The sequence below is a fragment of the Lissotriton helveticus genome, chromosome 2_1 (assembly GCF_964261635.1).
Source record: "Lissotriton helveticus chromosome 2_1, aLisHel1.1, whole genome shotgun sequence".
NCBI classification, from domain to species: domain Eukaryota; kingdom Metazoa; phylum Chordata; class Amphibia; order Caudata; family Salamandridae; genus Lissotriton; species Lissotriton helveticus.
In genome coordinates, this window is record NC_136059.1 from 597640788 (window position 1) to 597668147 (window position 27360).

The following is a 27360-nucleotide window of genomic DNA, read 5'->3' on the forward strand; positions in this document are numbered from 1 at the left end:
TCATCATTAAGAGATAATTCATGTGCAATCAGAAAGTAAGGAACCGCATTTTCGTGGCCATGATGACTTTACATATGCTACAACATCTCTCAGAGTAGCATCATTTTCACACGCTACTCTCCATTCATTCTCTTGAATACACCCTTTCGACACTTCCCAAATGGAAATAACATTCTCTAAATCAATATCTTCTCCAACCACATTGTAATCAGGAGCAGGTAATCGCGACAGGCAATCAGCTAGTATATTCCTTACTCCTGGAATATACTCTACTTTAAAATGAAAATCCTGCAACTTATATTGCCATCTCACAATTCTTGATGTGGCTTTACTGCAACCTTTAGTGGTGAACAGATCAACAAGAGGTCTATGATTCGTTCTGACCGTGAAAATAGTTCCATAAACATACTTGCGAACATACTCAATTCCCCACCAACAGGCAAGAGTTTCCTTTTCCAAAGTAGAATACTTACTTTCAGCACCCCTTAACGGTCTAGATGCAAATCCATTGGTCACCAATTGACCTTTTTGATTTTGCATTAAGACTGCTCCTATGCCAGCATTACTTGCATCAGTAATAATAATTGAATTAGACATAGTATCAAAGGTTGCCAAAGCAGGAGCAGATGCAATACTTTTCTTTAAAATCATAAATTCCTTCTTACAACTTTCATCCCACAAAAATGATAATTTTTTTTTCATTGAGCATCTCATGTTCAGAGTTTTATCAGCAAATAATGGAACAAACTTCGCATAATATTCGGCAAGCCCCAAGAAAGATCTGAGCTGGTCTATATTTTCCGGATCAGGAGTTAATTCAATGGCCCTAAATAGATTTTGCTTCGGAGAAATGCCATGTACACTAATTGAATGACCTAAATAATCAACCGATGAAACACCTAATTTACATTTATCCTTAGTGAGTAAGCCCATTATCTTGCAAAATGCACAAAACTTTGTGTAATATCTCTGTATGTTCTGAAGGATTTGACGCAAAAATCAAAATATCATCTTGAAAATATAAGACATTATCAATACCTTTAAACAAGTTGTGCATAACCCTCTGAAAAACAGAGGAAGCTGAAATCAGCCCAAATGGCATTCTATTATATCTGAAGGCACCTTCTGATGTGTTGAAGGAAGTTAGATGTTTACTATCTTCGTGCAATGCTATCTGGTGGTACGCATTAGACAAATCAAGAGTAGAAAATATGGATGCCCCTCTCAATTTTGTGAACATTTCATTTATATTGGGCAAGGGATGTCTGTCAACCCAAACATTATCGTTGAGATCTCTTAGGTCAACACATAGCCTCACCTTTCCATTAGGTTTATGTGCAACAACCACCGGAGATAACCACTCCGAAGATTCTATCTCCTCAATGACATCTAACTTGCACAATCTTTCTAGTTCACTTTTAACAGCTTGTCTTAAATGCAACGGGACATTTTTAACTTTGTGAACCTTTAGTATAGCATTTTTTTAGAATGATTTTATGTACAAATTTCTTCAAAAGGCCTAATTTCGAAACAGAAAAAAAACTAGGAAATCTCTTTTCCCACTCTGAACCTGGGTCAGATTCAACATTTAAAATGAAATCCGAATACCCAAGTACTTGCTCCGGGTGATTGGGATTTAAAGTTACCATTAAATCTCGTTGTTGGGGCCAACCCAAGAGACAGGATCCATCCTTAGCTACATATACTTTTGACGAAATAGTTTTTCCTTTAAAACTAATGGCGGTTTCGAAAAATCCTAACACCTCTATTGGCTTTCTACCATACCCAACTAACCTTATATCAGGTGGAGATAAACACAAATTTGGAAACTCTTTTATCTACTCCTCACCAATAAGAGTGTGTCTCGCACCAGAATCAGCCATAACATTTATGTCTTTACCCCCTATGACAACTGTACAATAAGGAGCATCTTTTGCAGATGTGTTGATTTCATACACCGCCAAGAGAAATTCATCATCATCACTGTCACTCATGACTTCCTTTACATTTTCCTCAGTTTGACCTTTACGATCAAAACTTTTACCTCTGAATTTATTTTTATTACGACACATTTTCGTAAAATGACCTTTTAGTTTACAGTATCTGCACACCTGGCCCACAGCAGGACACTTACTGTCATTCACCAAATGACCAGAAATACCACATTTAAAACATATATATTCTTTTTTGTCTTGATATTGCTGGATCTTATTCTTCACTTTGTTGTCGTCATAACTAGTTTTTTTTAATAAGATTCACTTCAGATACTTTTGGTTCAGAAAGTTGTTTTAAACCAATTTTCAAATCCTCAAAGCGATGAGCTATATCAATAGCTTTGTCCAAAGTCAAATCTTCCGTATCCAGAAGTTTACCTTGAAGTTTCACATCCGCAACTTTATGTACCATCTGGTCACGCAACATCTGATCTTGAAACGTTGAATAGTTGCATTTGGCCACTAAAATCCTCAAATCATTCATGAAGGAATCAATAGACTCATTGGGTAATTGACCCCTACTTAGAAACTTGTGACGAGAGACCACCTCATTAACTTTCTTGATGTATTGTTTATCCAATTGACAGATGGCTTCCTCATAAACATCAATCTCTCCTTCCGTTGACGATACAATGTTGCCACTTGGAGGTAAATGACTTAAAACATGTCTTCCTTCTGCACCCAATGTTTCAAAATTGCCAGTTTACATTTTTCAGTGTAGTCATCACCGCCTATCGCTTCAATATAAGCTTGAAAACCTTCTTTCTATCTTTTCCACTCTAAAATGGGTTCTCCAGGTGAAGCCAAAAAGGGTGCAGGAATAGAAAAACTCTCCATTGTAAAGAATATGTAATTATTCAATAATATACTAATAGAGTGATGTTAGAACTATATTGTGTCCTTGTTCGTTATTATTTATATACAAATAATATTTTTTTTTATTATGTTCCAAAATACAAAAATAACAATGTTTATTTTTTAAACTCGACACAGGTTTGACTTAAAATTGCCACAACGATGTTTTTTAAATGACAAATGGTGTTTTCCGGCAATGTCGGCAGCTCGAGAGCATAATATTCGGCTTTCCGGCAATGTCAGGAGCTCGAGAGCGTAATATTCGGCTTTATTATGATTTGTTCCCAAAACATGGCCGCCATGCGTGTGGTCGCATGCGTGTGCGTGCCGACGTCACACGCGATCCAAATACAAGTTTCTCTTCCCCAAAGTATGGCCGCTTCGCGTTGTGACGTTCATACGTCACGTACTGATTCACGGAGCTCGCGCTGAAAACTAGCATACGCGGCTGAAGTTAGGAAATCTCTTTAAAATTGCGGAAAACACTCACCGAGTGTCGTAGAAGGATGCGCCTTTCATGAAAATACCTCTAGAAGCACCGCTAGTCACTATAAACATGCCCGACCATGAGCAAGTGACTTTGCTTTACTGGACAGATACTGGTCTGCCGAAATAGGACTCCAGGCTTCTTGATTGATCCCCGATCATCGCCAGTATAATAATCATGGATCCTCAGTCCGTAAGTGAAGATATAATATCTTTTATTTGCACACGAAGAAAAGTACGTCTCTATCATAAGCCTGGGTCTTAACTGTCCCTTGTGGAATCCAGAACCACACGGTGTTCTCAATTCCACAAGTGACATCAAAACAGCACACAGGCCCCTGACATTCCACATTATTATGGTATATTTATTCTGTATATGCATCGTGTACCATGATTCGGCCGCCATGCAGCTGGTAGAACATGTGAGGCTCTGCGCCAACCCTTAGAGAATATACAACACAGGACTTTCTCCCCCCCCCATCGGTGCCCAATACTCTGTCTGGTCGTAGAACTATACCGGACCACCCAACTGAACATAAAACATAGAAACCTAAATTGCATCTATACAAAGCCTACGCATTTTGGGGTACGTGGCCAGATCTACCCATACAGCGCGCGCTCCTATTCAGGGTTACCAAGACATGCAAACGGTCCCCGGGCCATATTTACAATCAATTCAATGCCGTTATAACAATTACAGTGGTAAGGATAGAGTAACCATGTACATTACTGTTCAGTTCCAGGTTCACAATAGTGTCCACCCAACTAAGGAATCAACCCATCTGCCGTCTGTGGGGTCATGGAGGGAAACAGGGCTACACTTCCATCCGAGTCCAATTTCTGAGTGTCCACTAAGGAAGTGGTCAAGTTGCCGATCTGCACCATATTGCAGAAGGAAGAAACCGTGAGGATCGCCATCTCCCTGCCGCTCTGCATCTGCTGGGTCGTTGGGCGAAGCTGCGTATTTCTTTTGCACAGTCGGCGGGAGCAGCGCCGCCCTGTCGGCCGACCATCACGCACAGTGGAAGTCGAGGTCTCGGAGGCAGCCCTCAATTGTCTCTCTGGTTCCATCACCTCCAGCCATTCCTTTACGTCTCCGGGACTTTCGAAGAAATGTGTCTTCCGCTCATAAATGATCCGTAACTGTGCCGGGAAGAGGAGGGGGTATTGCAGAATTATTTCTCATAGTTTTCTTTTATCTGACAGGAAGGAGGAGCGTTGCTTCTGCACCATGAGCGTGTAGTCTGGGTATAACGAGACCTTTATGTTCTTGAAGTTAATTTGGGGTACCTCTCTCGATTTTTGCAGCATACGTCCCGGTCCCTGTAGTTTAGCATTTTAATTATGAGTCGCCGCGGCAGGGCCCCCAGCTTCGGACGGCCCGTAGGAATCCTGTGTGCCCGTTCAATGCAATATTGCCCTGATAGGCCCTCCGAGATGACATGTTCCTTAAGCCATCTCTCCATATATCGGGCAGCGTCCGTCCCCTCACTTCGCTCCGGCAGTCTGATTAACAGATGTTGTTTCTCCGTGCTCTCGCTTCCGCATCCTCCACTCGGTCCATTAGGGTGGCAACTTGTGTCTGTAGCTGTTTGATATGGACGGTGTTTTGGGTTTGCTGAGGGGACAGGGCATCCAGCTCCACCGTGTGGTCCTTTACCTTGTCAGCGAGTTTGGCAGGCTCAGCCCGGAGTAGCGTAAGATCATTTGGTGGTAGCATCTGAGGGCGGATTTGAAAGTGCTCCAGTCCACGTTGTATGGGTTCATTATCAATCTACACTCCAGTTGTGTGCAGTGGTGTTTAGTTATCCTGAGCTCCTCCAAGTACTAGCTAGCATGTGGCTTGATTGGTTCTTGTGGTTTTATTGGATCTGATAGGTGGCAGAGGTGTTGGCGCAGGGAGTGATCCATTCGTTGAAGTTGGAGATGGTGTCACAGGGGCTGCTGCTGTGATGTGCTGCTCGTCCAAGAGTTTAGTAGCCCAGGGCTCTTCTGGGACCTTGTTCCAGTCTCAGCAAGTGGTGTGGGTGCTAGGTGAGAGTGAGGGCATTTAGGAACATGTTTGATAGGGTGGAGCGTGGTGCGCTGGGCATCCAGTGTGTGTGGCTGTGAGTGAATCAGTGTTAGGCACTGTCAGTGCAGGTGTGGTGTAAGGATTCAACCAGGGCTATTCTGAGTCTTGGGCCCAGAGACCAGACTTCCCATCACCTCAGGAACTTGCATTGGCTGCCTGTTCGCAGCAGAATTCACTTTAAGGCGCTGGTCCTAGCTTTCAAAGCTCTGCATGGCCTCGGAGCAAAGTACATCTGCAGAAGAGTCAATGGTTATGTACTGGCTAGATCTCTTAGATCCACCCATCAACATCTTATGGTCATCCCGAAGTATTGCAGAGTCCGTAAAGGTGGCCGCTCTTTTCAAATGCAAGTGGACGGACTCTGGAATAAGCTGCCTCTTTCCCTTAGGCAAACCACTAATCTGTTGACCTTCAATAAACAACTGAAGACTTGGTTGTTTCAACACAAAACCTAACTGTTTCTTACCTGGTTTTCTTTTTCTTTTTTCTGTGTCTTTTTACTCTCCCCCGTCTTAGCATATGTTTTTCAGTCCCAGCGCGGGGATACTCTCTGAGTAGCCGTGTGCTCTATAAATATATTTTAACATAACATAACATAACATAACAGAGGGCAAAGAGAGTGTGTGAAATGAGTGGAAGGGCAGAGTGAGAGAGTGGATATCGAGTAATAAAGGCACAAAATGGGCTGAGGCAGTGAGACAGCAAAAACACGTGTTAATATGGGTGCGTATAATGTATACCATGATATATGTTGGCCCAACAATGGCAATGCCAGTAAATGCAATGTCAACGTACGCCATAAGCTATGCCCGCATAACAATGTCAATATCAGTAAATACAATGTCAGTGTATGCCATAAACTATGCCCGCATAACAGTGTTGATTCAAGTAGAAACCATGTCAATGTATGCCATAATCTATGCATGCATAACGGAGTCAACACCAGTAGAAACAATGTCAATGCATGCTATAATCTAGGCACACAAAATACTGTATATATCAGTAAAGACAATGGAAATGTACGCTATGACACGTGTAGGCACAATACTGAGGAGGTCGGTAAAAATTATATCAATGACCGCCAAATTATTTGTAGATGTTCTAACGAACTTGTAACACTGCTGTCAGATTTACCCAAGGTGACCACCCCGTTAACTCGTAGTCAGAGATAAATGGTCAGAGAGGCCCTCTGACCCACCACATGCCTATCCGCCGGCAGGTTACTGGTGGGGTCTCACTTAGCCCAAAGACAAACGTGCATCCAGGGAAAACCCTGAGTGATCCCACAGATAGCTAGTCACACCACAAACAGTACCTTGAAAATTTGCCCCAGTAAAACATGGTTGGCAAAAGGTACGCATTCGCTAAACAGCACAAAAGTTAGATGCTTTAAGTAGTTAGGAACACTCAGCCAACCAGGTGACAACATTCATATCGCACGAGGTGATCATGTGCTCACCACACCGGACATCTAGAACCATACTCTGGCCCATAGTTGCTCTCCCCGAAGTCGAGAGCCACCGTGCCCCCCTTATCGGATGGTTTTTCTGTTTATTTATAACTATTATGCCTTTCAAGGAATGTCAATGTATTTTATTGCACCCACAAAATGTATATACGTGCGGCCCAAACTTCTGTACTTTGAGACTGTCTGCAGATGGGCCTCTGTCGATACTCTCCCGGCCATTGCATTTAATTAAACAAACTTGATCCTGTTTTGCCAAAAGCCTCTTGTCTTTTCATTTATTTAAGGTAAAATCATAATGGAACAACATTTTGGCGAGCCAGGCAGGAGAGATTGATTTTCGAGCCCGATTGCTGTAAAAGGAAGGACTAATCTGCGCAATGGGATTGGTGAGCAGACACCATCATTGATTAGAAGTTCTGCTGAATCCGCGGGGCGGTGGTCAGTCCAGAGACAGCCGTCACAGGGTAAGAGACTACATCAGATCCTTATTCCCAGTACGTGGCGAGTGGCAAACTAGGACGTGTGCGTAGATCACCTTTGCTTTTCCCCTAGTCAGCATGCTAGAGAAGGCAGAGGTAGCTACACCTACAATGCTGGATACGGAGGTACGCTTGGCCTGGGTGTCAGATAGGGACCGCCTGTACCGCTGGGCATGGTAGAGAGGTACGTATAAGCTCTGGGTGTAATATCGGGCTAGCTTATCAATCTTTTTTTTTGTTTCAAAGAGTTCTTGGTGCTATCAGGTTGTTTTTTACACTGGTAGCATCTAACAGAAATCAGAGGTGTTATTCAGTTGGGCGTTAGGCACTACTGCAGGTTGTGATATATGGTGTAATTAAGAAGTTAGGGAACAATTCGGAACCTTGGTAAATATGGTGTAGCTTGTGTCTGGACACAGAGAGCCAATAATAGTCAGGTTATTCCTTTTCCTCCACGCAAATTATTGCTAAGGGGGCTGAGGTTTTGGAAAAAAAAGATTTATTCTGTCAATCCTGACACTTTTAGTCTCTTTTAGATTTTTCCATTTATGCATTTATTGATGATGTGGGCTGTTAAAATGTAGCAATTTTGCTTCATGTTTTAATATTATGTTAGTGACTCTATGCTTTATGAAATAATACCAGTTTTTCCCAAATCAGAATTTCACATTTTCTAGTTTACTGCTACAAATCAACTTGGTCTGTTCTGAACTAACATTATTTCACTTTGTTATAGGTTTTTACTATTTCATTGCATTTGTCTTTTTTTTTAACAACTCGATACAGGTAGATTGTTTTCGGTATCACCCCATTTGCACAATTATCCCCATAATTAGAGTAGAATTCGTAATCATTTAAAATCTCGAGTCAATCAACATTTTTGTAAATTCCTTAAACGAGTTCCCTAATCCATCATGGAGACGCTACTCGACCTATGCAAGCTAGGTTTCCCACACAGGCCCGGTAATTAGGAAAACATTGCATTGAGTGGCACACCCATACCATTCTCTGGCCTGAGGGGGGCACATCCAATACCAACATCATAGAACACACAAAGACCCACATACAGACCAGGTATGCAAGACAAAAAAAGGCTAAGCGAGAGGCGCTGCTAGAACTATGGGCCATCTTCAAGGTGAGCCTGTACTACAAGTATCACCCTGAGTCCGGAAGCAAGGCATCTGCACCTCACCCACCATACACCAGCAGGGTTGTGCTCTCACTGATGGAGGCCATTACAGCAACCCCTGCGCTGGGTTACACCAATCCACCAGTCCATTGGGCTGGTGGACCTCGCTCGGACAATAAGTCATCAGATCAAGGGGGGGCAACCAGCACAGATGCTGTCAGCCCCTGCTCAGTCCAGTGCCAGACTCCCTCTGTGTTCGACCCCACACCCATCAGTTGCGATACATCAGGTCCAAGCTGAACAGGGAGCACATGCTCCTGACCACCCCACAGGGTGCCCTAAGATCAGAGGGACGTTTATGGCCCTCCAGGAAGATGATTTCACTAGTGGAGTGGAAGACAGGGCCCCAGTCCCCCAAAATCCAACTCTGAAGGGGAAGTTGGGGGGCTTAACTCCCCCAAGGTATGCCTATGGTGTGGAGGAAGCATCTGGGAATGAGCTTGAGGACAAGACATTGCCTAGAAGAACAACACGTAGTACAGAGTGAAGGAGGCAACCCAGGTGGGAAGAAGAGTACAGGCTCTCGCCAGGAAAGCCCAGAAGTGAGGACGAACGACTCCCCTTTCCCGGCAGGAACCGGAGCTAGGCCTTGGGCCCCCTATAGGGGTGAGCCCAGGAAAGAGTCAGAAGGAAGGCCCCAATAAGAAGAACACACTTCACCTAGTTGTCAGCACAAGAGAGGGTCCAGCCAGGAAATAAGTGGTCAAGATAGCCTGACTGAAACACAATTGAAACACATGGAGAGTGACGACAAGGGTGTCCGCCGCTCGCCCCGAACGGACCGGTCAGAAAGATCAACCCCTAGAGAGATAGTATCCAGAGAAGAGGGTGAGGTCTACTCGCTGCCTTTTTTCTATCTACTGGTCTACTGAACTTAAAGGAAGGAACCGTATGATCGTCTCTGGCCGGAGGAGGGATCCTTCGAACCCAAGGACATGGTTGTTGCAGAGGATTGCATTCGGCATGCAGGGGGGGATCGGAGATGGAACTACCCCTACATGCAGAAATGACTGAGATGATGGGAGTGCTACATCAGGGAGAAATCGAGAGAACCACCCTCTCCAGAATTTGTCTGCTACTGCAGAAAGGTGCAGCAGGGACCATCTACGTGCCTTGGGCACAGATGGACAAAGAAGGGCTCAGGAACAAACTGCTCCCATTGATGGACCGGGTAGGAAACGAGATCTCATGCTTTGAGAAGAACACGTGGGTATAAACTTAGCCATAGGTGACATCAAAAGTCTGCTCAACAGCCTCATGGGGAGCAAACCAACATTGTGTTCTCCCGAGCCCGCATCCCCACAGTCACGCTTATCAACACCGAGCATGACTGGGCCGTATTTAACTCATTCAGACACCAGATCTGGATGGCCCTGAGGGAGATATTCCCTGGCCACCCAGGCAAAAGAGGAGTGATGACAGAGAGCATGAAGCCTGTGAAGATCGTGACTGAATTCCTAGATAGAATGAGAGAACGATGGAGAAAAGAGACAGGACAGGGGTCCCCAGGTTACAGGTGAAGGACAGGGAAAAGCAGGAACAGGCTCAGAGAAACACTGGCAAACTCATCCAACTGAAGTTGAAAAAAATGCCCTTGAGGGGACCACGTTGGCCTTGAACATCTAGATGGCACCAGTCTCTGGGGAGCTCTGTCTGCAGACCCCAGAGAGTATCGACCCAGTCCTAGTGGGCAAGGTCAGGGAGGCTGGGTGTAAACCGGCCTTATAGAGTGTCACTATTGTCAGAGTGGGCAACATGCCTAATCGATGCCATCTAAAAATGTAGCACGATCAGAATGGATTAGTACCGGGACAGCCCCCACAGAGTATCCACCCCCACAACCAAACCCAGCACACGCAAATGCATTACACCGACAGCTTCACGGAAATCAGGCTGCATCCACCCCACCCTAACAGGGGTCATGGGGTTGAATGAGCAAAGGACAACTCCCGCAACAGACAGGGAGCTCAGTTCAACAGGGACTGGGCCCACAGCCACGGCAAGGTGGGGTGGCTATCTGCGGTGGTAATGCCCTAGCACAATCACAGGATACAAACATGCAGCGATAAGGACAAGTGACACAGCATTAGGGTTAATTCAAGCCTTTACTTACACACAGTAAAAGCTCAGGGCCACCATACTATGTTGACCGGGAATCCACGCTAAAGTTTGCTATCCATGTGTCTGTAGGGGCTTGGGACTCTTACTGCTGTTGATCCGCCAGTGCGTGGTTGGCTGACCATGCCCCAGGGTAAAAACAGTCTGACGAGTGAGCAGGGCGACCCCCAACTGGAGCATAAAAGCAGTCACCAAGGTCCCTTTGCTCAAGTCACGAAGATTCGCCCGGACCAAAAAGACCCCATTCTTCAACATTTTTCAGGCCTCCTCCAAATGGAGGCCCCTGTATAGTTCCAAAATGATGCAAATGGTCCAGCGACGGAAGCCAGGTCTTCTGTGTGCTTGAGGGAGCAGGGCCTGAGATGACCATAGAACTCTGTTGGTCATGCACCAAGTCAATAGAGACCTTCACCCAGGCGATCAGACATTTCAGTTTGCTTAATCACAGTGTGACAAACCCCAACTGCACACCTGACTCGCATCGTGGGCAGAACAGTCTGCCTCCTCCTCCTCTCCCCTGATGCTTCCAAAAACATCCAAAGATCTGCTCATCGGATCATGCCCCTACAAATCAGCGGGAGTAGAATGACACCGGGCAAGAATCCCCTGATTCCAGCTGAATACGGCAGATCCAAAACATCCTATACCAGAAGGAGAGGGTAGCGATGGGAGGAAGAGGGTCTCTACAGATGACCTTTGCAGCCTGCGCACAAAGTGCCGTAATAGCCTCACCAACCACACCCAGCTGGTCATATGACATTCACAGGGTCTCATGAAACATTGTTAAAGGAAGCAATAGGCACAGTCCCAGTCATGGCTGCATCCAAGTCACGGGGGCCACAGAATAGCTTCCCAGCGACCACACAACCCTAGTCCATAGGGAAAATCCATCAAGTTCATTAGCGTTATCTACATTAGGCAGGGCACACAAAGTCCCAATGGGACCCAAGACACTTGTTGGAAAAAACACAGCAATTCCAGCCCTGCATGTCTGTACGGGTGCCACAAACTACCCCCTTCCAACTACCTCCAGCAAAATGGTTAGAAGAAAACCGCTACCCCGTTCGTATCGCTTTGTTCGCCCTAAGTTGGCAGGGTATGCCCAGACGTGTGTCCCTTGTTCACTTTGCCACTGGATTCAAGATAGCCTGGCTGATGAGGGTTATTAACCCGAAACCGGTCCCAGGATGCTTGTTTCCATTCTAGGGAAGACATGGCTTGGCAGTTCGGGCTGGACTGTTCCCATGAGGCACAGGGTCAGACTGATTTGCATATGGCCATGTCTGAACTGGGGTGGTGGAGTGAGCTAAAGAATGTTGATGGATTAAACCCAGACCAGTTGACCGGGGGTGAGTGTTTGATTTGCTCTAACGCTCCGTCCATCGTCCCCTATGGTATTGCTTTGTTCGCTCTAAGTTGGCAGGGTATGCCCAGACGTGGGTCCCTTGCTCACTTTGCCACTGGATTCAAGATAGCCTGGCTGATGAGGGTTATGAACCCTAAACTGGTCCCAGGATGCTTGTTTCCAGTCCAGGGAAGACATGGCTTAGCTGTTCGGGCTGGACTGTTACCATGAGGCACAGGGTCAGACTGATTTGCATATGCCATGTCTGAACTGGGGTGGTGGAGTGAGCTAAAAAATGATGACGGATTAAACCCAGATCAGTTAACTGGGAGTGAGTGTTTGATTTGCTCTAACTCTCCGCCCATCATCCCCTTTGGTATCGCTTTGTTCGACCAAAGTTGGCAGGGTATGCCCAGACATGGGTCCCTTGCTCACTTTGCCACTGGATTCAAGATAGCCTGGCTGATGAGGGTTATGAACCCGAAACCGGTCCCAGCATGCTTGTTTCCGGTCCAGGGAAGACATGGCTTGGCAGTTCGGGCTGGACTGTTCCCATGAGGCACAGGGTCAGACTGATTTGCATATGGCCATGTCTGAGCTGGGGTGGTGAAGTGAGCTAAAGAATGATGATGGATTAAACCCAGATCAGTTGACTGTGGGTGAGTGTTTGACTTGCTCTAACGCTCCGTCCATCATCCCCTTTGGTATCCCACTGAAAAACACCCAACGGAATCCACACATATTAGCCCTACAGAAGGAGTGGTAACCGGCAACTCAACTCAATTAGAGAAAACCTCATTCCATGCCACGTGCAGAAACCCAGCGATGTGCAAGTGTCAACAGACACGATGGCCTAAAAATGAAAACATCCACTTCCCCTCACAATTGCACACAGCCCATGCTGGTCAAAAGGACACCTCCGCACCAGTTAAACATCACACCTTTAAATGGAGCAGCCCAAAATTAAGAGTACTGTCCACACGGTAGCAAGGAGAGGGGGATCAAAAATACAAACTGCACTAAAATTAGTTTAAACTAACCATTTCCCAAAAATTCTAGCACCTCCTTCCAGCACCTCACTATGAACAATCGCTCACAGTAAAACAATGGCATGCATCAGTAAAAAGGAAACTCAGGATTTTTCTGAACAACTGACTAATGATGTGTTTTTTCTAAGCTAGCCTACAACTCACAGCACTTATCCTACAGGTCTTCAAACGAGCTGCAAGTGCACAATCTTTGCCGCGGGCCACCACCATTCGATCAAAGCTTTCAAAAGAGCTTTCACAAGGCCAACCGCTCAAGTAACACGGACTACAAATTGAATTTACAACCATATTTATAAAAAGACTCTTTTTGTACTGCACCAAGAAAAAACACCTCTGGATGCCCAGACGACAGGCATTTCCCCTAAAGTACATCCTGCAGCCTAGGAATGTTTTCGAAGTTACGTATTTTCTTTTATTGTATTGCAATTCTTTGTTAAGAAGTGTCAAAAGGTACATTACAAGGAATATCTTCATCCTTCACACATGTACAGGAGCTGCATACAACGGTAACATGGTTGAGGGGTACACCATATTTGACAAAGGTAAGTCAGGGGGTGGGACAAGGGAGGATTGGGGGCGGGAAAGGCAGCCAAAGTAGGTGTGGGTTTGATGTTTTTGGAAGGGTGCCTATATGCTGTCCCAGTTGGCGCTATTGCTCTCCGGGCTGCTAAGAGTGGGTGTTGGATGATCAGACAGCTGGTGCCCATGTTGCTGGTATCTAGCTTTTTCTCCAATGCGGGAAGGAGGGGGAGCCTACCTGAGGTCTCCTAAGTGGCCCCTGTTTGCGCAATGGGGGGAGCGGGCAAGGAGTAGTAGTAGTACCCTGCAAAAGGGAGTCTCATATGGTGGGTAGAGAGCATGCGTGAAGGCTGTGGTGCCATTGGGGCCATGCATTTCCGGCCTATGTGTGGGGGTTGAGAGCGGGAGGGGTAACGGAGGGCACCGTTGGCAAGGGAGGAGGAGGGATGGTAGTGACCAGTGACCAATGTCCACTGCCTCTACTTCTGCAATCATTGTTGTAGTCAGACAGCGCTGCCAAGATGGTCGTTACCTGCCGAGGGGAGGGTATGGGATGGGCAGTTCCATCTGAGGGTGTTGATTGTCACCTCCGTTCCCATCGAGGTGTAGAGGGGTGAGTCTTTTGTTGGGGACTGTATATCTGTGCGTCCGTGGGGGAGGAGAGGAGAGGGGGGAAGGGCAGAGAGAGGGGATGAGATTATAGACGGAAAGGGAGGGTGGGTGACGGGTATCAGTAGGGCTTCTGGGGGGTGGTGCAGGTATAAAAGATGACTAACGCTGGGAGGGCCAGGGCTACAGTGGGGAGGGCATGGAGGGGAGAGGTATGAGAGAGTTTTGGGGCCTGGACCGCTCAAGGTATGCGTGGATAAAGGTGGGAAGATAGGTGACAGGAAGAAGTGCATGGGTGAGCTGGTTGGGTTTACCACAAGGGGTTATGCTATTGCATATGGTGATGTTGCCCATCCCCCTCCCTATGGTTATGTCTATTGTTGTGGGGGAAGTGTGGGGTGGGGGGCCCAGACTGCCTGTCGTATGGTTCTTGTCCCGCAAGAAGGGTGCCCATGTTTGCAGAAACATATCGTACTGGTCCTGTAAGTTGTATATGATGCGTTCGTGGGAAGTGGCTTGAATCATGGCAACTAGTCAAGTCTCCTGCGTTGGGGTTTTCCGAGGATGGAGAACTTGGCTGTGGCCATGGCCGTATGGAAGAGGCGACAATACAGGTTTGATAGCTCTGGCCAGTGATGTAGGCCATGGAGGACCCCAACCAATGCCTCTTGAGTGACAAGTCACAGGTGGGGTCTCCTTTGCCCAAAGACAAACGCGCACCCAGCGAAAACCCTGACTGATGCCACAGATAGGTAGTCACATCACAAACAGGACTTAGGAGATTGGCCCAAGATGCGTCTTCCAAAATACCACAAAAATTAGATGCCTCGTGTAGTTAGGAACACTCAGCTAACCAGGACACTACATGCACACAGCACATGGTGATCACTTACCACCACAGCAGACATTAGGACACGCATATACTGGCCTACACTAGCTCTACTGGAGGTCAAGAGCCACCTGTGTCCCCTTATCTGACGTTTTTTCTAGTTATTTATGACTGATGCCTTTCAAAGGAGGACAAAGTGTTTTATTGTACCGCCAAAAAAATATATATATATATATATATGTGGGGCCCAAACTTCTCTACTTTGAGACTGTCTTCAGACACGCCTCTGTTGATACACTCCTGGCTGCTGCGTTTAATTAGGCCAACTTTTTCCCGTTTTGCCAAACGCCTTTTGTCTTTTCATTTATTTAAGGTAAAATCTTATTCATGCAACAGATAAACAAAGCAAAAAACAGAGGCAATAAGCAAGGCAGACAGAAAAACAATGGCAATAAAATGCAACCAGAAAAAAGAGTGAGAGGGGTGTGAGAGAGAGAGAGAGAGCGCGTGTCAGTGGAGAGAAGCTTCCGGAGAATGAGGCAGGGACTTCACTGCACAGGAGATGGCTCCGGAAGGGCTATGCCTGGTGGTAGGACAAGACACAGGTAATTCCTATGTGCAGGCCAGGAAACACTCATTGTACAAGGAAAAAAAAGAACTGAACACAAACAATAGCCTTTGAATGAAAATGTGGAATTTCAGGTCGTAAATTTATTAACTGAGTTTAAAGTTACCTTGAGTTACTAGCCTGGGTTTAGCGTGACCTTGAGCTAGTTGCCTGCTAGTGAGGATGAGACCCTTACCTTTCTAGTCCGCATTAAGAGGACTCTGGTACTATTCTCACTTACCTGACTTTAGGGACTTCGGACCAACTCCTGAACTGCAGCTGGAGTGCACTCGTTGACTGTTTATTTTTTTGTGCTGTGATTTTGTTGATTGTTTGTGCAATCTGTGACTCTACTCTGCCTCATCTTATATTCTATGGTCGCATGTGAAGCCTTCCGTGTGATGGGGTTTTGTGGGAGATTCAACCTTGACGTTTTGCAAACAATTTAACAGACATTCAGGGATTCCCAACTAGGAACCTTTCGAATAAACCAATCTGATAAAGATACTAAGTAGTTTTTTTTAAATTTTGCCCATCAAATAACATTTAAAACATACCAAAATCTCCTGATATATCTTCGAACATAACTTGCAAGTCACTGAGATCCAGCACCTTAAGTGATTGAAAGCGAGGCAGTGCTGCACCTAGAAAAATGTAACACCAGACATCACATTAGGTAGGAAATAAACAGAATTACATGATTGCATTCCAGAGATTGCAAGTAGAATGACAAGTCGGCTTTATGTCATAAGAAAACTATGGACCCGATTCCCAAAAAAATCCAAAACTTGCAAAGTTACCCCTCTTGGTGTGCACCTGCGTATGGAGTACATTTTTTTTTTATTCAGAGAGGAGCAGTCACTGTTTCACATGGGTAGCTCTGGAATTCACTTATGAATTCTAAGGTCCCCAAATGCAAAAGCATTTCATCATGTATAAATGTAAAAAGGTACATTTACAGCGCATAAAACCTTGCAAAAGAGCATTAGCGTATTAATCCATTTGGTAACTTTTAAGCAAATCCAAACTGTTGAATAAGTATTTTGTTACTCTGAGTATAAGGTTTGTTTCCTATCTTAGAACAACAGTACAATAAACACAATTGAAAAAGCACGGATACTGGCACGTTTGACAGATATGCAGAGATTCTTCCTATTCAGAGACAACAGGCCCGATTCACAGAACTAACTTAAGACGAAATCCTAATCTTACTACCATTTTGGTATTCACAGAAGGCACTCACTCATTTTGGTATTCACAGAAGGCACTTACTCATTTAGGTATTCACAGAAGTCATTTACGAGTCCTAAAGTTAGGACTCCTAAACTGAGAGAAATCCTAATTTTAAGACTTTCGGTATTCACAGAAGGCATTTAGGAGTCCTAACTTTACTACTCCTAAACTGAGAAAAACCCTAACTTTAAGACTTTCGGTATTCACAGAAGGCATTTAGGAGTCTTAAAGTTAGGAGTCCTAACTTTACTACTCCTAAACTTAGAAAAACCCTAACTTTAAGACTTTTGGTATTCACAGAATGCATTTAGGAGTCCTAAAGTTAGGACTCCTAACTTTAATACTTCTAAACTGAGAAAAATCCTAACTTTAATCCTTTCGGTATTCACAGAAGGCATTTAGGAGTCCTAAAGTTAGGACTCCTAACTTTAGTACTCCTAAATGCCTTCTGAGAATACCGAAAGTCTTAAAGTTAGGATTTTTCTCAGTTTAGGAGTAATAAAGTTAGAGCTCCTAACTTTAGGACTCTTAAATGACTTCTGTGAATACCGGAATGAGTAAGTGCCTTCTGTGAATACCAAAATGAGTACGTGCCTTCTGTGAATACCAAAATGGTAGTAAGTTTAGGATTTTGTCTTAAGTTAGTTCTGGGAATCGGGCCCCCTAACTTTATTGCATCCAATCATTGGGAAACTATTCACAACTTAATAAAATCATTTCAGCCAAACACCATCATATTTCCTCTGAATGAGCCTTCGCTGGCGGTTGGAATCTTTAGACCAACAGCTTCGAGGACATCAGGCTATCGGTCTAAATACTTCAGACCAACATTTCTATTTAGGATGGATGTTTTGACATACTTTATTTGTGTTTGGGACTTCCAAGGAAAACTCGTTTGGTCCTCAACAAGAAAAAATAAAATTGGCCCCCATACGCCGGGAGAGGACTCCCAGGGAGCCACATCTATTAGTTTTTTGTTTTACTAGCTGGGTTTGGGGGGTAAATATGAATGTAGGAAGAAATGAAGAAGCAGGGAGCTAAGTGGGAATAGCATTCAGCTGGAAGGAAACACAGCTATTGGATGACCGGAACATGGAGGAGATGCAGAGTGGTTTGTGCAATCAGAGGCTATTATTATGACATATGTTACACAGAATAATAATCACTTGTCCAGAAAAGGTGTCTTGCCAGTTTCCAACCAGTTTTACTATCAGATGAACAAATGTATCTTCTTCGCTCAAAATGAAGAGCCTACACAAATGGGTGAAAAATGTGAAGAAGATGAAGGGATGTGGACAAATAGAAAGCCAGACCCACTAGTAACAGGACCCAATTAACTTTGTTAATGAATCCCCACTGTGACACCTGTTCGCATACTTCAAAACCCAAACATTGAGGCGTTTCAGGGTTGCTTCTTTATGTTCGTGTACGTGAACAAATTCAACGTTCGCAGTCATTTTGAAAAGTGTTGATAACCATGGGTGGATATGGTTGTTTTGAATAGCACATATCAAAATATTGTGAAAGCATGTGTAGGAAGCTGTCTATGTATATACTATACCAAAATAAGGTATAGTGTGCACAGAGTCCAGGGATTCCACAGAGGTATAGCAGAGGCTAAATTAAGTAAGTACTAACATCTCTCTTTGTGGTGTTGTGGGCGAGCAGTTAGGCGTGTCCAGAGGGTGTGTTAAGCATTTATTGTATTCACTCAATCAGGACTGGCAGCACACACTCAGAGACTGAATCTAGACTAATTAGGTAAGTATAAAAACAAGCATTTGCAATGCAATAGGTCTTGCATTTGCTAGAGTTTAATCTTTTGGCATTGTAAATGACAATGTCTTTATTTATCTGTTTTGATTATTAACATATACATAAAAGGTATTGTCATTTGCAATGCCAATAGCTCAAACTCTTGTAAATGCAAGACCTTTTTCACTTCAAAGAAGCGGCCTCCATTGTCCTGGGCTCCTCGGAAATTGAAAGCACGGATGGCACACTGAATGTTACAGGAAAGCATGTTGTGCGTGCAGTAGGATACACTCATTAAAGAAATTTGTACTTAGAGACTAAATAAGACTTACCGTGTATCAACAGAAGTGAAAGGGCCAATCATCATGGGAGAATACAAATGAAGACAAGGCGGTACTAAGGAGGGACTAACAACCCTATTAATTAGTCAGAAGCCAGCATTTATGAAGGACAATGACACAAGCCAATGACAAATATGGGTGCGGACTGGTGCCGTGTAGAGCATCCCATGTGCTGCCCGGGCTCTACCTAAAAATAACAGTAACTCTCATGAGAGTTAATTGTATTATGCATGGAAAAAATATCCAATTTTACTCACACCTTAAGGGACATCGTCACGAATGACGGCAGAAAATGTGCCAGATGTTTATATTTGTCTGAAGTCCTTGAGAAACATGTTGTGAAATGCCTGTATCATGTCCGGGGAGTGAGTAAAGCAGATGCAGGTATGCGACTATTTATTAATATTTGCATTTTTGTTGCAACATTCACTTGTGCTTTCAACATTGAAATTATACTTGCGTCTATTAGGAGATGAGTTCAAATTGCATTCTTTCCCAGTCTGCACGTGCAATTGCATTAAGTTATAACAGATTGTAATTGCCCATATAGTCCTTTGTGCAAACAGTAATAGTGTTAGAAAAATAGTACACTGCTTCCACATTTACATTCTCCATTTATTTACACATAGGTGTAAATCAGTCCCAAATACCAACTGGAGCATAAAAATTGTATTTGTGCCAAGGGTATTTGCAGCTGTTTTTTCCTGTCAGTACATTGGCTTATAATCGTTTTACAGACTCCAGGGCAACTACGAAAACCAGTTTCGGCGCCAAAGGTTTGCAGTTTTTTGGAACAGGTTAAAGTCAGCAATCTTCATAAGTTGTAGCCATGGGCCTATCCCTACAGTGGTTTTGGACCCTTAAGAATCAGGCCCTCTATGACCAACATAAGCCAGAGACATTTTAGACTCAAAGCTCTCTTACGCAAAGCTATCCAGTGGAAGGTTTCCATTACAGGCTATAATAAGGCATGTTCTGTTAGCAGCAAGTGCATAGGGCAGTAATATCAACATAGGCTAAGGGGGAGTGGATCCACGCGCTGCTGGGCCTATGGTGAATCTCATAGATGTAGTCAGTGGATATCCTTAGAATGTGCCATGGATCTAGTCATGCTGCAACTAAAGTGGACACTGGACACACCAAGATTAGGGTAGTGTGTCATTACAATCCAACCAAATAACTATCTTAGCCGTTATGATGGGTTTGTGATATCAGTAGATAGGTTGTATATGTTTAGGTTAGGAGCCTGCCAAACAATAGCAAGTATTTCTGCTCTTATTTGTATATATTATGAATGCACATTAAGAGCACAGGGACGGACGGGCATCATGATGAAAGCTACAGACCCCGGGATGTAAATGATAGACTGAAGCATTGTAGTTTTCTCAGATCAAATATCTTTTTAGGTTTTGAATCTTACCAGGGACCTGGAGAATAAAGGTCTAATGGAGGGTACCCTTGGTATTGTGTGGAATAATTCTAATTTTTCATAGCGCACCTACTGAAAATATCTGATATCTCCTCCATTTCTTTAGATATAATAGCATCAAAATGGAGGACAACAATACATCATTGTTTACTCTCTCTCCATAGCAGTGAATACATTTAATGGCGGCACCAGACATGGGATCAGGTCAGAGCCTTGCTGATTAAAACAGAGGGTCAATTATTTTGAGGACAGGTCAGATATCTCTACCACACACCCTAAAATGGAGGACCCCAGACTCTGGCTGCAGGTTAGAGCCACATGTCAGTATAACATGGGCAGGATGTCGGGCACCTCACTGTCATTCAAATATAGTACCCCTGAGAGCGGCATCAGCTCAGGACTACTGTGGCATCTAAACCAATGACCTTAGTGACCGGCAGGCTTTGGAGGATAGCAACGAATCATGGCTGTCAGGGAACCCTCAGCATATTTTTTGAATGAGGGTCCTAATCAGGGCCATCTTTAGGGCACTACAACAGGTGCGGCCGCACTGGGCGATGAGCTGGGGGGAGGTACTAACATTTGGGGGGGTGTTTAGCAATAACTTACTATTTAAAAGCTGCTGATGGAGAGTTCCTTTGTGCATCCAGATTTCAGGCAGCAATAAAAATGTCAAGATAACTCTTGTGATTAATGTTCCTGCTAGAGAGAGAAATGGGTGTTTTGTTTAGTGGCAGTTTTGACTCGCCATAAAGTAGCACAGAGGGTTAATATGCATTCTGCAAAGAACAGATGTTTATTTAATGTAGATAGCTGACCGGAATAGTAAAGCCACCCTTTACTAGCGCTTTAAAACAAATGAAATGGATGTGAGAGATGGGCTAGGGAGAGATGAGGGGCATTTTTGCCGGGTGGCAGTCAGAGAAACTGAGGAGGCAGTCATGGGGTGGGGTGGGAGGTGCTAAAAAAGAGTGTCACACCAGGCGCCGCCAGCACAAAAGCCGGCCCTGAGCCTAATCATTTTGCCTTACACCATTAGCTCAGTGTGGAAATTAACATTTTCAGGGCCATCAACCAAACTTTTTAGGAGCACCCATCCCCCGGTAAATTTCAGTAAGAGGCTCTCAACATTTCTTTCAGGCTGGCCGCCTCTCAATAAACCAAGACCTTGGGCCAAGTGAGGTCCTTTAAGAAAGAGAGCAGCCCCAGGAAGCAAGTTAATGAAAGCAGGAATGAAGCCCTTTCTTTTGCAATTGTGAAGTGTGATGAAAACAAAGATTTCTATAGGATTAGAATAAATTCAGACACTTTACTTGGTGAAGCGAAAATTATAAATATTCACTGAAACCTGATTTCCACACATTATTTTTCTTACACTGTGCTGACTGTAAATGATAGTGCACCACCAGGCCATGCTTTATTAATACATTTCTGACATGGTGCTCCAAAGTGCCCCACTGCCTGCAAGCCACACCTTCACCCATCTCCTGAACCCCATTGATGGCTGCACCCTCCTTGTCCCACTCTTTGAAACCTGTTCCTGCACCACAGCCCCTGAAGAGATATGGCAGGTGTCATAAGCATATCTCCATGTGAGTCCTTCCAATCTGTTATGTTATGTTATGTTAGGGTGATTTATTGTGCGCACAGATACTCCAGCCAAGGAGCGTCCCGGCGCAAAGACAAGGCAGAACATAACACAACAGAAGGTAAAAACAACACAGCTAAAACAAAAAAGTTTTTATCGCCCTCCGGAAGGTCAAGAGGTCCTCCATCAGACGGATTTCCACAGGGAGGGAGTTCCATGCTGACGCGGCCATGACCCTAAACGAGCGGCCTCCCATGCGACTGAGCCTGAATCTGGGGACCACCGCAAGGGCCAAACCCTGGGAACGGAGGCTGCGGGTGGGGACATAAAAGGAGAGACAGCTCGACAGGATTTCCGGGCCAATACCTCTCAGGATCTTAAAGGCAAGACACAAAATCTTAAAGAGAATGCGCTTCCTAATCGGAAGCCAATGTAAAGAGCGGAGGACACCTGCCACAGAACTGAATCTGGGCAGGCCAACAATCGCTCTCGCCGCGGCATTCTGAACCCGTTGCAGACGGGTTAGTTCGGCCTGGTTAGCCCCAGCCAGGAGAGAACTGGCATAATCCAGGCGAGAGATGACAGTAGCCTGGATCACTAGTTGCCTGGTTGGGGCATCAAAGAACTTGAGAACTGGTCTCAAGCCCCTTAGGAGTCCAAAACAACAGGCCGCAGTTTTTTTTGTGTGCCCTACAAAGGAGAGGCCGGCATCCAGCCATACCCCCAGATTTTTCACCTCCGATACCGGGATCGGAGTAGGTCCCAACTCTGAAGGCCACCATTGGTCGCCCCACAGCTCCACTCCCTTACCGACGACCATCACCTCCGTCTTTGTGGCATTAAGCTGAAGGCAATTGCCTGTCAGCCAACTAGCCACCGCCTTCAGTCCAGACTGAAACCTGGGGGCCTCAATTTCCGCGTCCCCGCTGAGAGTAACCGCCAGCTGTGTGTCGTCGGCATATGAGACCAAAGTTAGGCCCCACTGCCTAGCGACATCAGCCAGCGGTCTCACGTAAAGGTTGAACAACGTGGGACTCAGCGAGGACCCTTGCGGAACCCCCATGGCCAGCGGTTGGTAATTGGACTTGAAGGGAGGGATGGCAACACAGAAGGAGCGGTCATCTAAAAAGGAGTGGAACCATTGCAGCACCTGACCGCCAATGCCAGTCTCCTCGAGCCGATGCAGGAGGATGCTGTGGTCCACCGTGTCAAAGGCGGCGCTAAGGTCTAACAAAATAAGCGCCGCCGTTTGACCAGCATCCAACCTTGCCCGGAGATGTTCCACCATCACAAGTAACGCGGTTTCCGTACTGTGCCCAGCACGGAATCCGTTTTGTGTGGGATCGAGGGCATTGGTCCGTACCAAATGCTCAGACAGGGCCAGATTGACATAGGCCTCAGCAATCTTGGCTGGCCAGGGTAGCAACGAGATGGGGCGGTAACTTTCAGGCTTAGATGGGTCCAGGGTGGGCTTTTTAATAATTGGGGACACCACGGCTTGTTTCCACTTAGCTGGAACAACTCCCGTTTCCAAGGACAGGTTGACAAGGGAGCATACAGCTGAACGCCCCATAAAAGCCTGATCACGAAAAAGAGCAGGCCTTACTGGATCGGATGGAGATCCAGATTTAACTTGCAGTGCAAGTTTGTCAAAGCCGTCCAAGGTGAGGGGGGGGGAAACAAGCAGAGTAGTCTGATGGTGAACCACATTAGTACTTTCCTCACTGTACCCTGTACCAGGGAATGTCCGGTAAATAGCTTGCACCTTCCCCAGAAAGTAGGATGCAAGGGATTCACAGTGGGAAAGAGAGCTTACGGTCGTAGAGGTAGTCCGCTTCGTCGTAAGATCTTTAACGGCCTTAAAGATGGCTTTCGACGGATTAGAACTGTTCCGGAATTCAGTGGCATAAAAAGCCGCACGGGCTCGGCAGATGGCTCGATGGTAGAGCTTGACGGACCTGGAGTATGCAGCTTTTAGGTCAGCCCCATAGGTCTTCCTCCAAGCCCTCTCAGCCCGTCTGCAGGCACCCTTTAGGGCCCGAAGAGCGCCATCGTACCAGGGACTCGACTCTCTGGAATTGATTTTAGTTGATACAATAGGTATCAGAGAGTCCAAGGCCCTGGTGATCCAAGAACAGAAGAGGTCATACCCCTTTTCTACATCCGTCAAAGGGCCGAGCGGCTCCTCTAATAGAAGACGATGGAAGTCTTCTAACCGAAGCTTTTTCCAAGCCCTCTTCTGAACCCATCTAGCCGAAGAGATGGAAGGGGTGGCAAAGACAGGGCATAGAATGGATACCAAGAAGTGGTCTGTCCACTCCACCGGAGAAACAGAGGTAATTTGAATCCCCGGCAGATTAGTGAACAAGGGATCCAGAATATGCCCCCCTGAATGGGTAGGCTGGGAAACCATCTGAGGGAGTTGAAAGGCCTCTAAATCAGAGGAGATGGAACGTACTGTCAAGCCAGAGAGGGTGTCGAAATGCAGATTTAAATCACCCATGATAGAGAAGTTGGCACAGTCTGCAACCAGAGGGCCAACAATATCGGGGAAAGCATTTCTGAACGCCACATCACTGCCGGGTGGACGATAGACGACCATCCCGGACAGGGTAAACTCAGGGCTGACAGAGACCTTGAACAAGGCACTTTCACACCCAGAGATGCTTAGGGCAGTCCAGACACAGGAATAGATGGATTTTACCACTAACGCTACACCCCCACCCCTACACCGCCTATTCAAGGTGTACATAGAATAGCCGGGTGGGCAGGCTAGATTAGTGATAGCGGTGTCGGCATCCTGTAGCCACGTTTCAGTCATGGCAAATAAGTCTGGAGCTTCCTCCTCAATGAGGTCATAGATGTTCTGGTAGTGTTTCAACACAGACCTCACATTCAGATTCAAGATCTTCAGGGTAGAAGGAATGTCGGTAGTACGGCGGGTCTCCGAGGGCAAATTCCCTGGGAGAGGACGCGGAGAGTCAAGAGCCCACCCATTACAGGGGCAATGGTATGGGCCACGCAATGGGTGTACCGGTAGAAGGGTACAACAGCGGCTTACCTGACCGATGGCAAACAGACAATCCCGCGAATACGTCCGCATGATGAACCCAGGAAGGAGTAATGGTCAGTAGTCAATAGCCAGAGCCAGCCACGTCCAGCACGTCCTGTCGCGGACGGGCGCAGACGGGCGCAGACGGGCAGGACTCTGGCACGACTCCGGCCACGCGAGGACGCGCCCGCTACGCGATCCCGCTACGCTAGAGGAGGAGCATTAAGTAGGCGTCCTGTCTCCGCGCATGCGCAGTCACGCGCTGGTCAGTGGAACCTCCCCTTGCCCAGGCCAAGATGGCGACCACCCGGGAACCAAGCCCGCCAAGCGGCGGTGGGGGCACAAATTAAAATGCAGGTGAGTGGGTTTTTTTAAAAAACGGACACCCCGAGGCCAATTCCCTCACAAAACGAGTCAACGAGTCAAGAGTTAAAATAATACACGAGCGCGCGAAACGCTCTGTACCGCTGTGCGCTCCGCTGCCTTGTCTGAGAATAGTTGACAGGACTCGCCTTAAGTAGGCGTCCTGTCTCCGCGCATGCGCAGTCACGCGCTGGTCAGTGGAACCTCCCCTTGCCCAGGCCAAGATGGCGACCACCCGGGAACCAAGCCCGCCAAGCGGCGGTGGGGGCACAAATTAAAATACAGGTGAGTGGGTTTTTTAAAAAAACGGACACCCCGAGGCCAATTCCCTCACAAAACGAGTCAACGAGTCAAGAGTTAAAATAATACACGAGCGCGCGAAACGCTCTGTACCGCTGTGCGCTCCGCTGCCTTGTCTGAGAATAGTTGACAGGACTCGCCTTAAGTAGGCGTCCTGTCTCCGCGCATGCGCAGTCACGCGCTGGTCAGTGGAACCTCCCCTTGCCCAGGCCAAGATGGCGACCACCCGGGAACCAAGCCCGCCAAGCGGCGGTGGGGGCACAAATTAAATTGCAGGTGAGTGGGTTTTTTTAAAAAACGGACACCCCGAGGCCAATTCCCTCACAAAACGAGTCAACGAGTCAAGAGTTAAAATAATACACGAGCGCGCGAAACGCTCTGTACCGCTGTGCGCTCCGCTGCCTTGTCTGAGAATAGTTGACAGGACTCGCCTTAAGTAGGCGTCCTGTCTCCGCGCATGCGCAGTCACGCGCTGGTCAGTGGAACCTCCCCTTGCCCAGGCCAATCCATGTTTTCTCTCCATCAAAAGAACAGGATATGAAGGTGCGTGACTATTTTACAGCGAATAAAGAAACGAATTTAGGAACAATTGGACAATTTTGTGTTTGTCATGTCAAAGATTACTGGCCACAATGTTACTTTGCAGCACTCCCTGCGTACACAGCACTTAGCTACATACTGCACTCACGGCTGCGGCATCTTTTACTGAAGTAAAGTAATTCAAAAATTATATGCCATGAAATCTCCTGTGTTGCATGATTGCAACCAACAATTCTGGAGTTACTGTAATAAAGACATCCAGACATGTACCATTTAGAATGAGGGTGCCATTTCAAACCTTTCATTGGCATAATGACGAATACCAGAATTTTAAACATTCACATTCCAAAGCGCTTTAGGAAATTGCGCAGCTCGTACAGGCGCCAGAAGACCAACTGCGGGCTGACATTTACATTGAAAGCATCCGCCCTATGGTGATAATTTGATTTAGAGCACGCACAGGGCTAAAGATCGCTCGGCAACATTAAGTAAACAAGCTCAGCTCGTCTCCCCTGTCAGGCTACAAAAAATAAAGCGTTTCTGACAAAGAAAACTCCACTTAAAAACACATAAAACACAAAAGCGGACGAAGACAGTGGTGAGGAGCTGCTGCTTCCGGACTAAACAGAAGTGAGTATCGGATAAACAGCCAGTAAAAAGCCAGCTAACAAGACTAATGACAACGTTAAACGAATGGCAAACGACAGGAGAAATTACCTTCACCCAACATACAGATTACTTGATGTCTCGGAGAGACGGCACATGCGCGCTGCCTAGGCGAGACCTAAAAAGATATACTTATCTATTATTTTTAGAACCAAGCAGGACTTGGCACAGGTAAGTAAAATATACTCTTAAAAGCAAGACAATGCCGTTGTGGTTGAATTTACAATTGTTACTGTTTGGTATTGGTTCAAAAAGCAGGTTTCATTACACAGCAATTACTTTTAGAGTCCTTTTAGATTACTTTTTTCTACTGGGGTGGTATGCCTGGATACCACACCGAGGGATCTCACTATACAAGGTAAGACTTTTATTAGTGTAAGTTATAATGTATTTTTTCTCTATACAAAACAACAGTTCAACACATAAGCTCTTGCGTGCTCCCGTCGGGCACTACCTCCCTAGTGCTGCCGTC

General features: G+C 45.8%; 1 protein-coding gene across 1 annotated transcript in view; it reads right to left on the reverse strand.

Annotated features, from left to right (window-relative positions):
* LOC144818167 (baculoviral IAP repeat-containing protein 1-like) overlaps positions 1 to 27360 on the reverse strand; it is a 1283508-nt gene that overhangs the window by 257096 nt on the left and 999052 nt on the right. The window contains exon 10 of the mRNA XM_078675291.1: positions 16179 to 16265. Within this exon, the coding sequence (XP_078531417.1) occupies positions 16179 to 16265 (87 nt within the window). The remainder of the gene's footprint in view (positions 1 to 16178; positions 16266 to 27360) is intronic.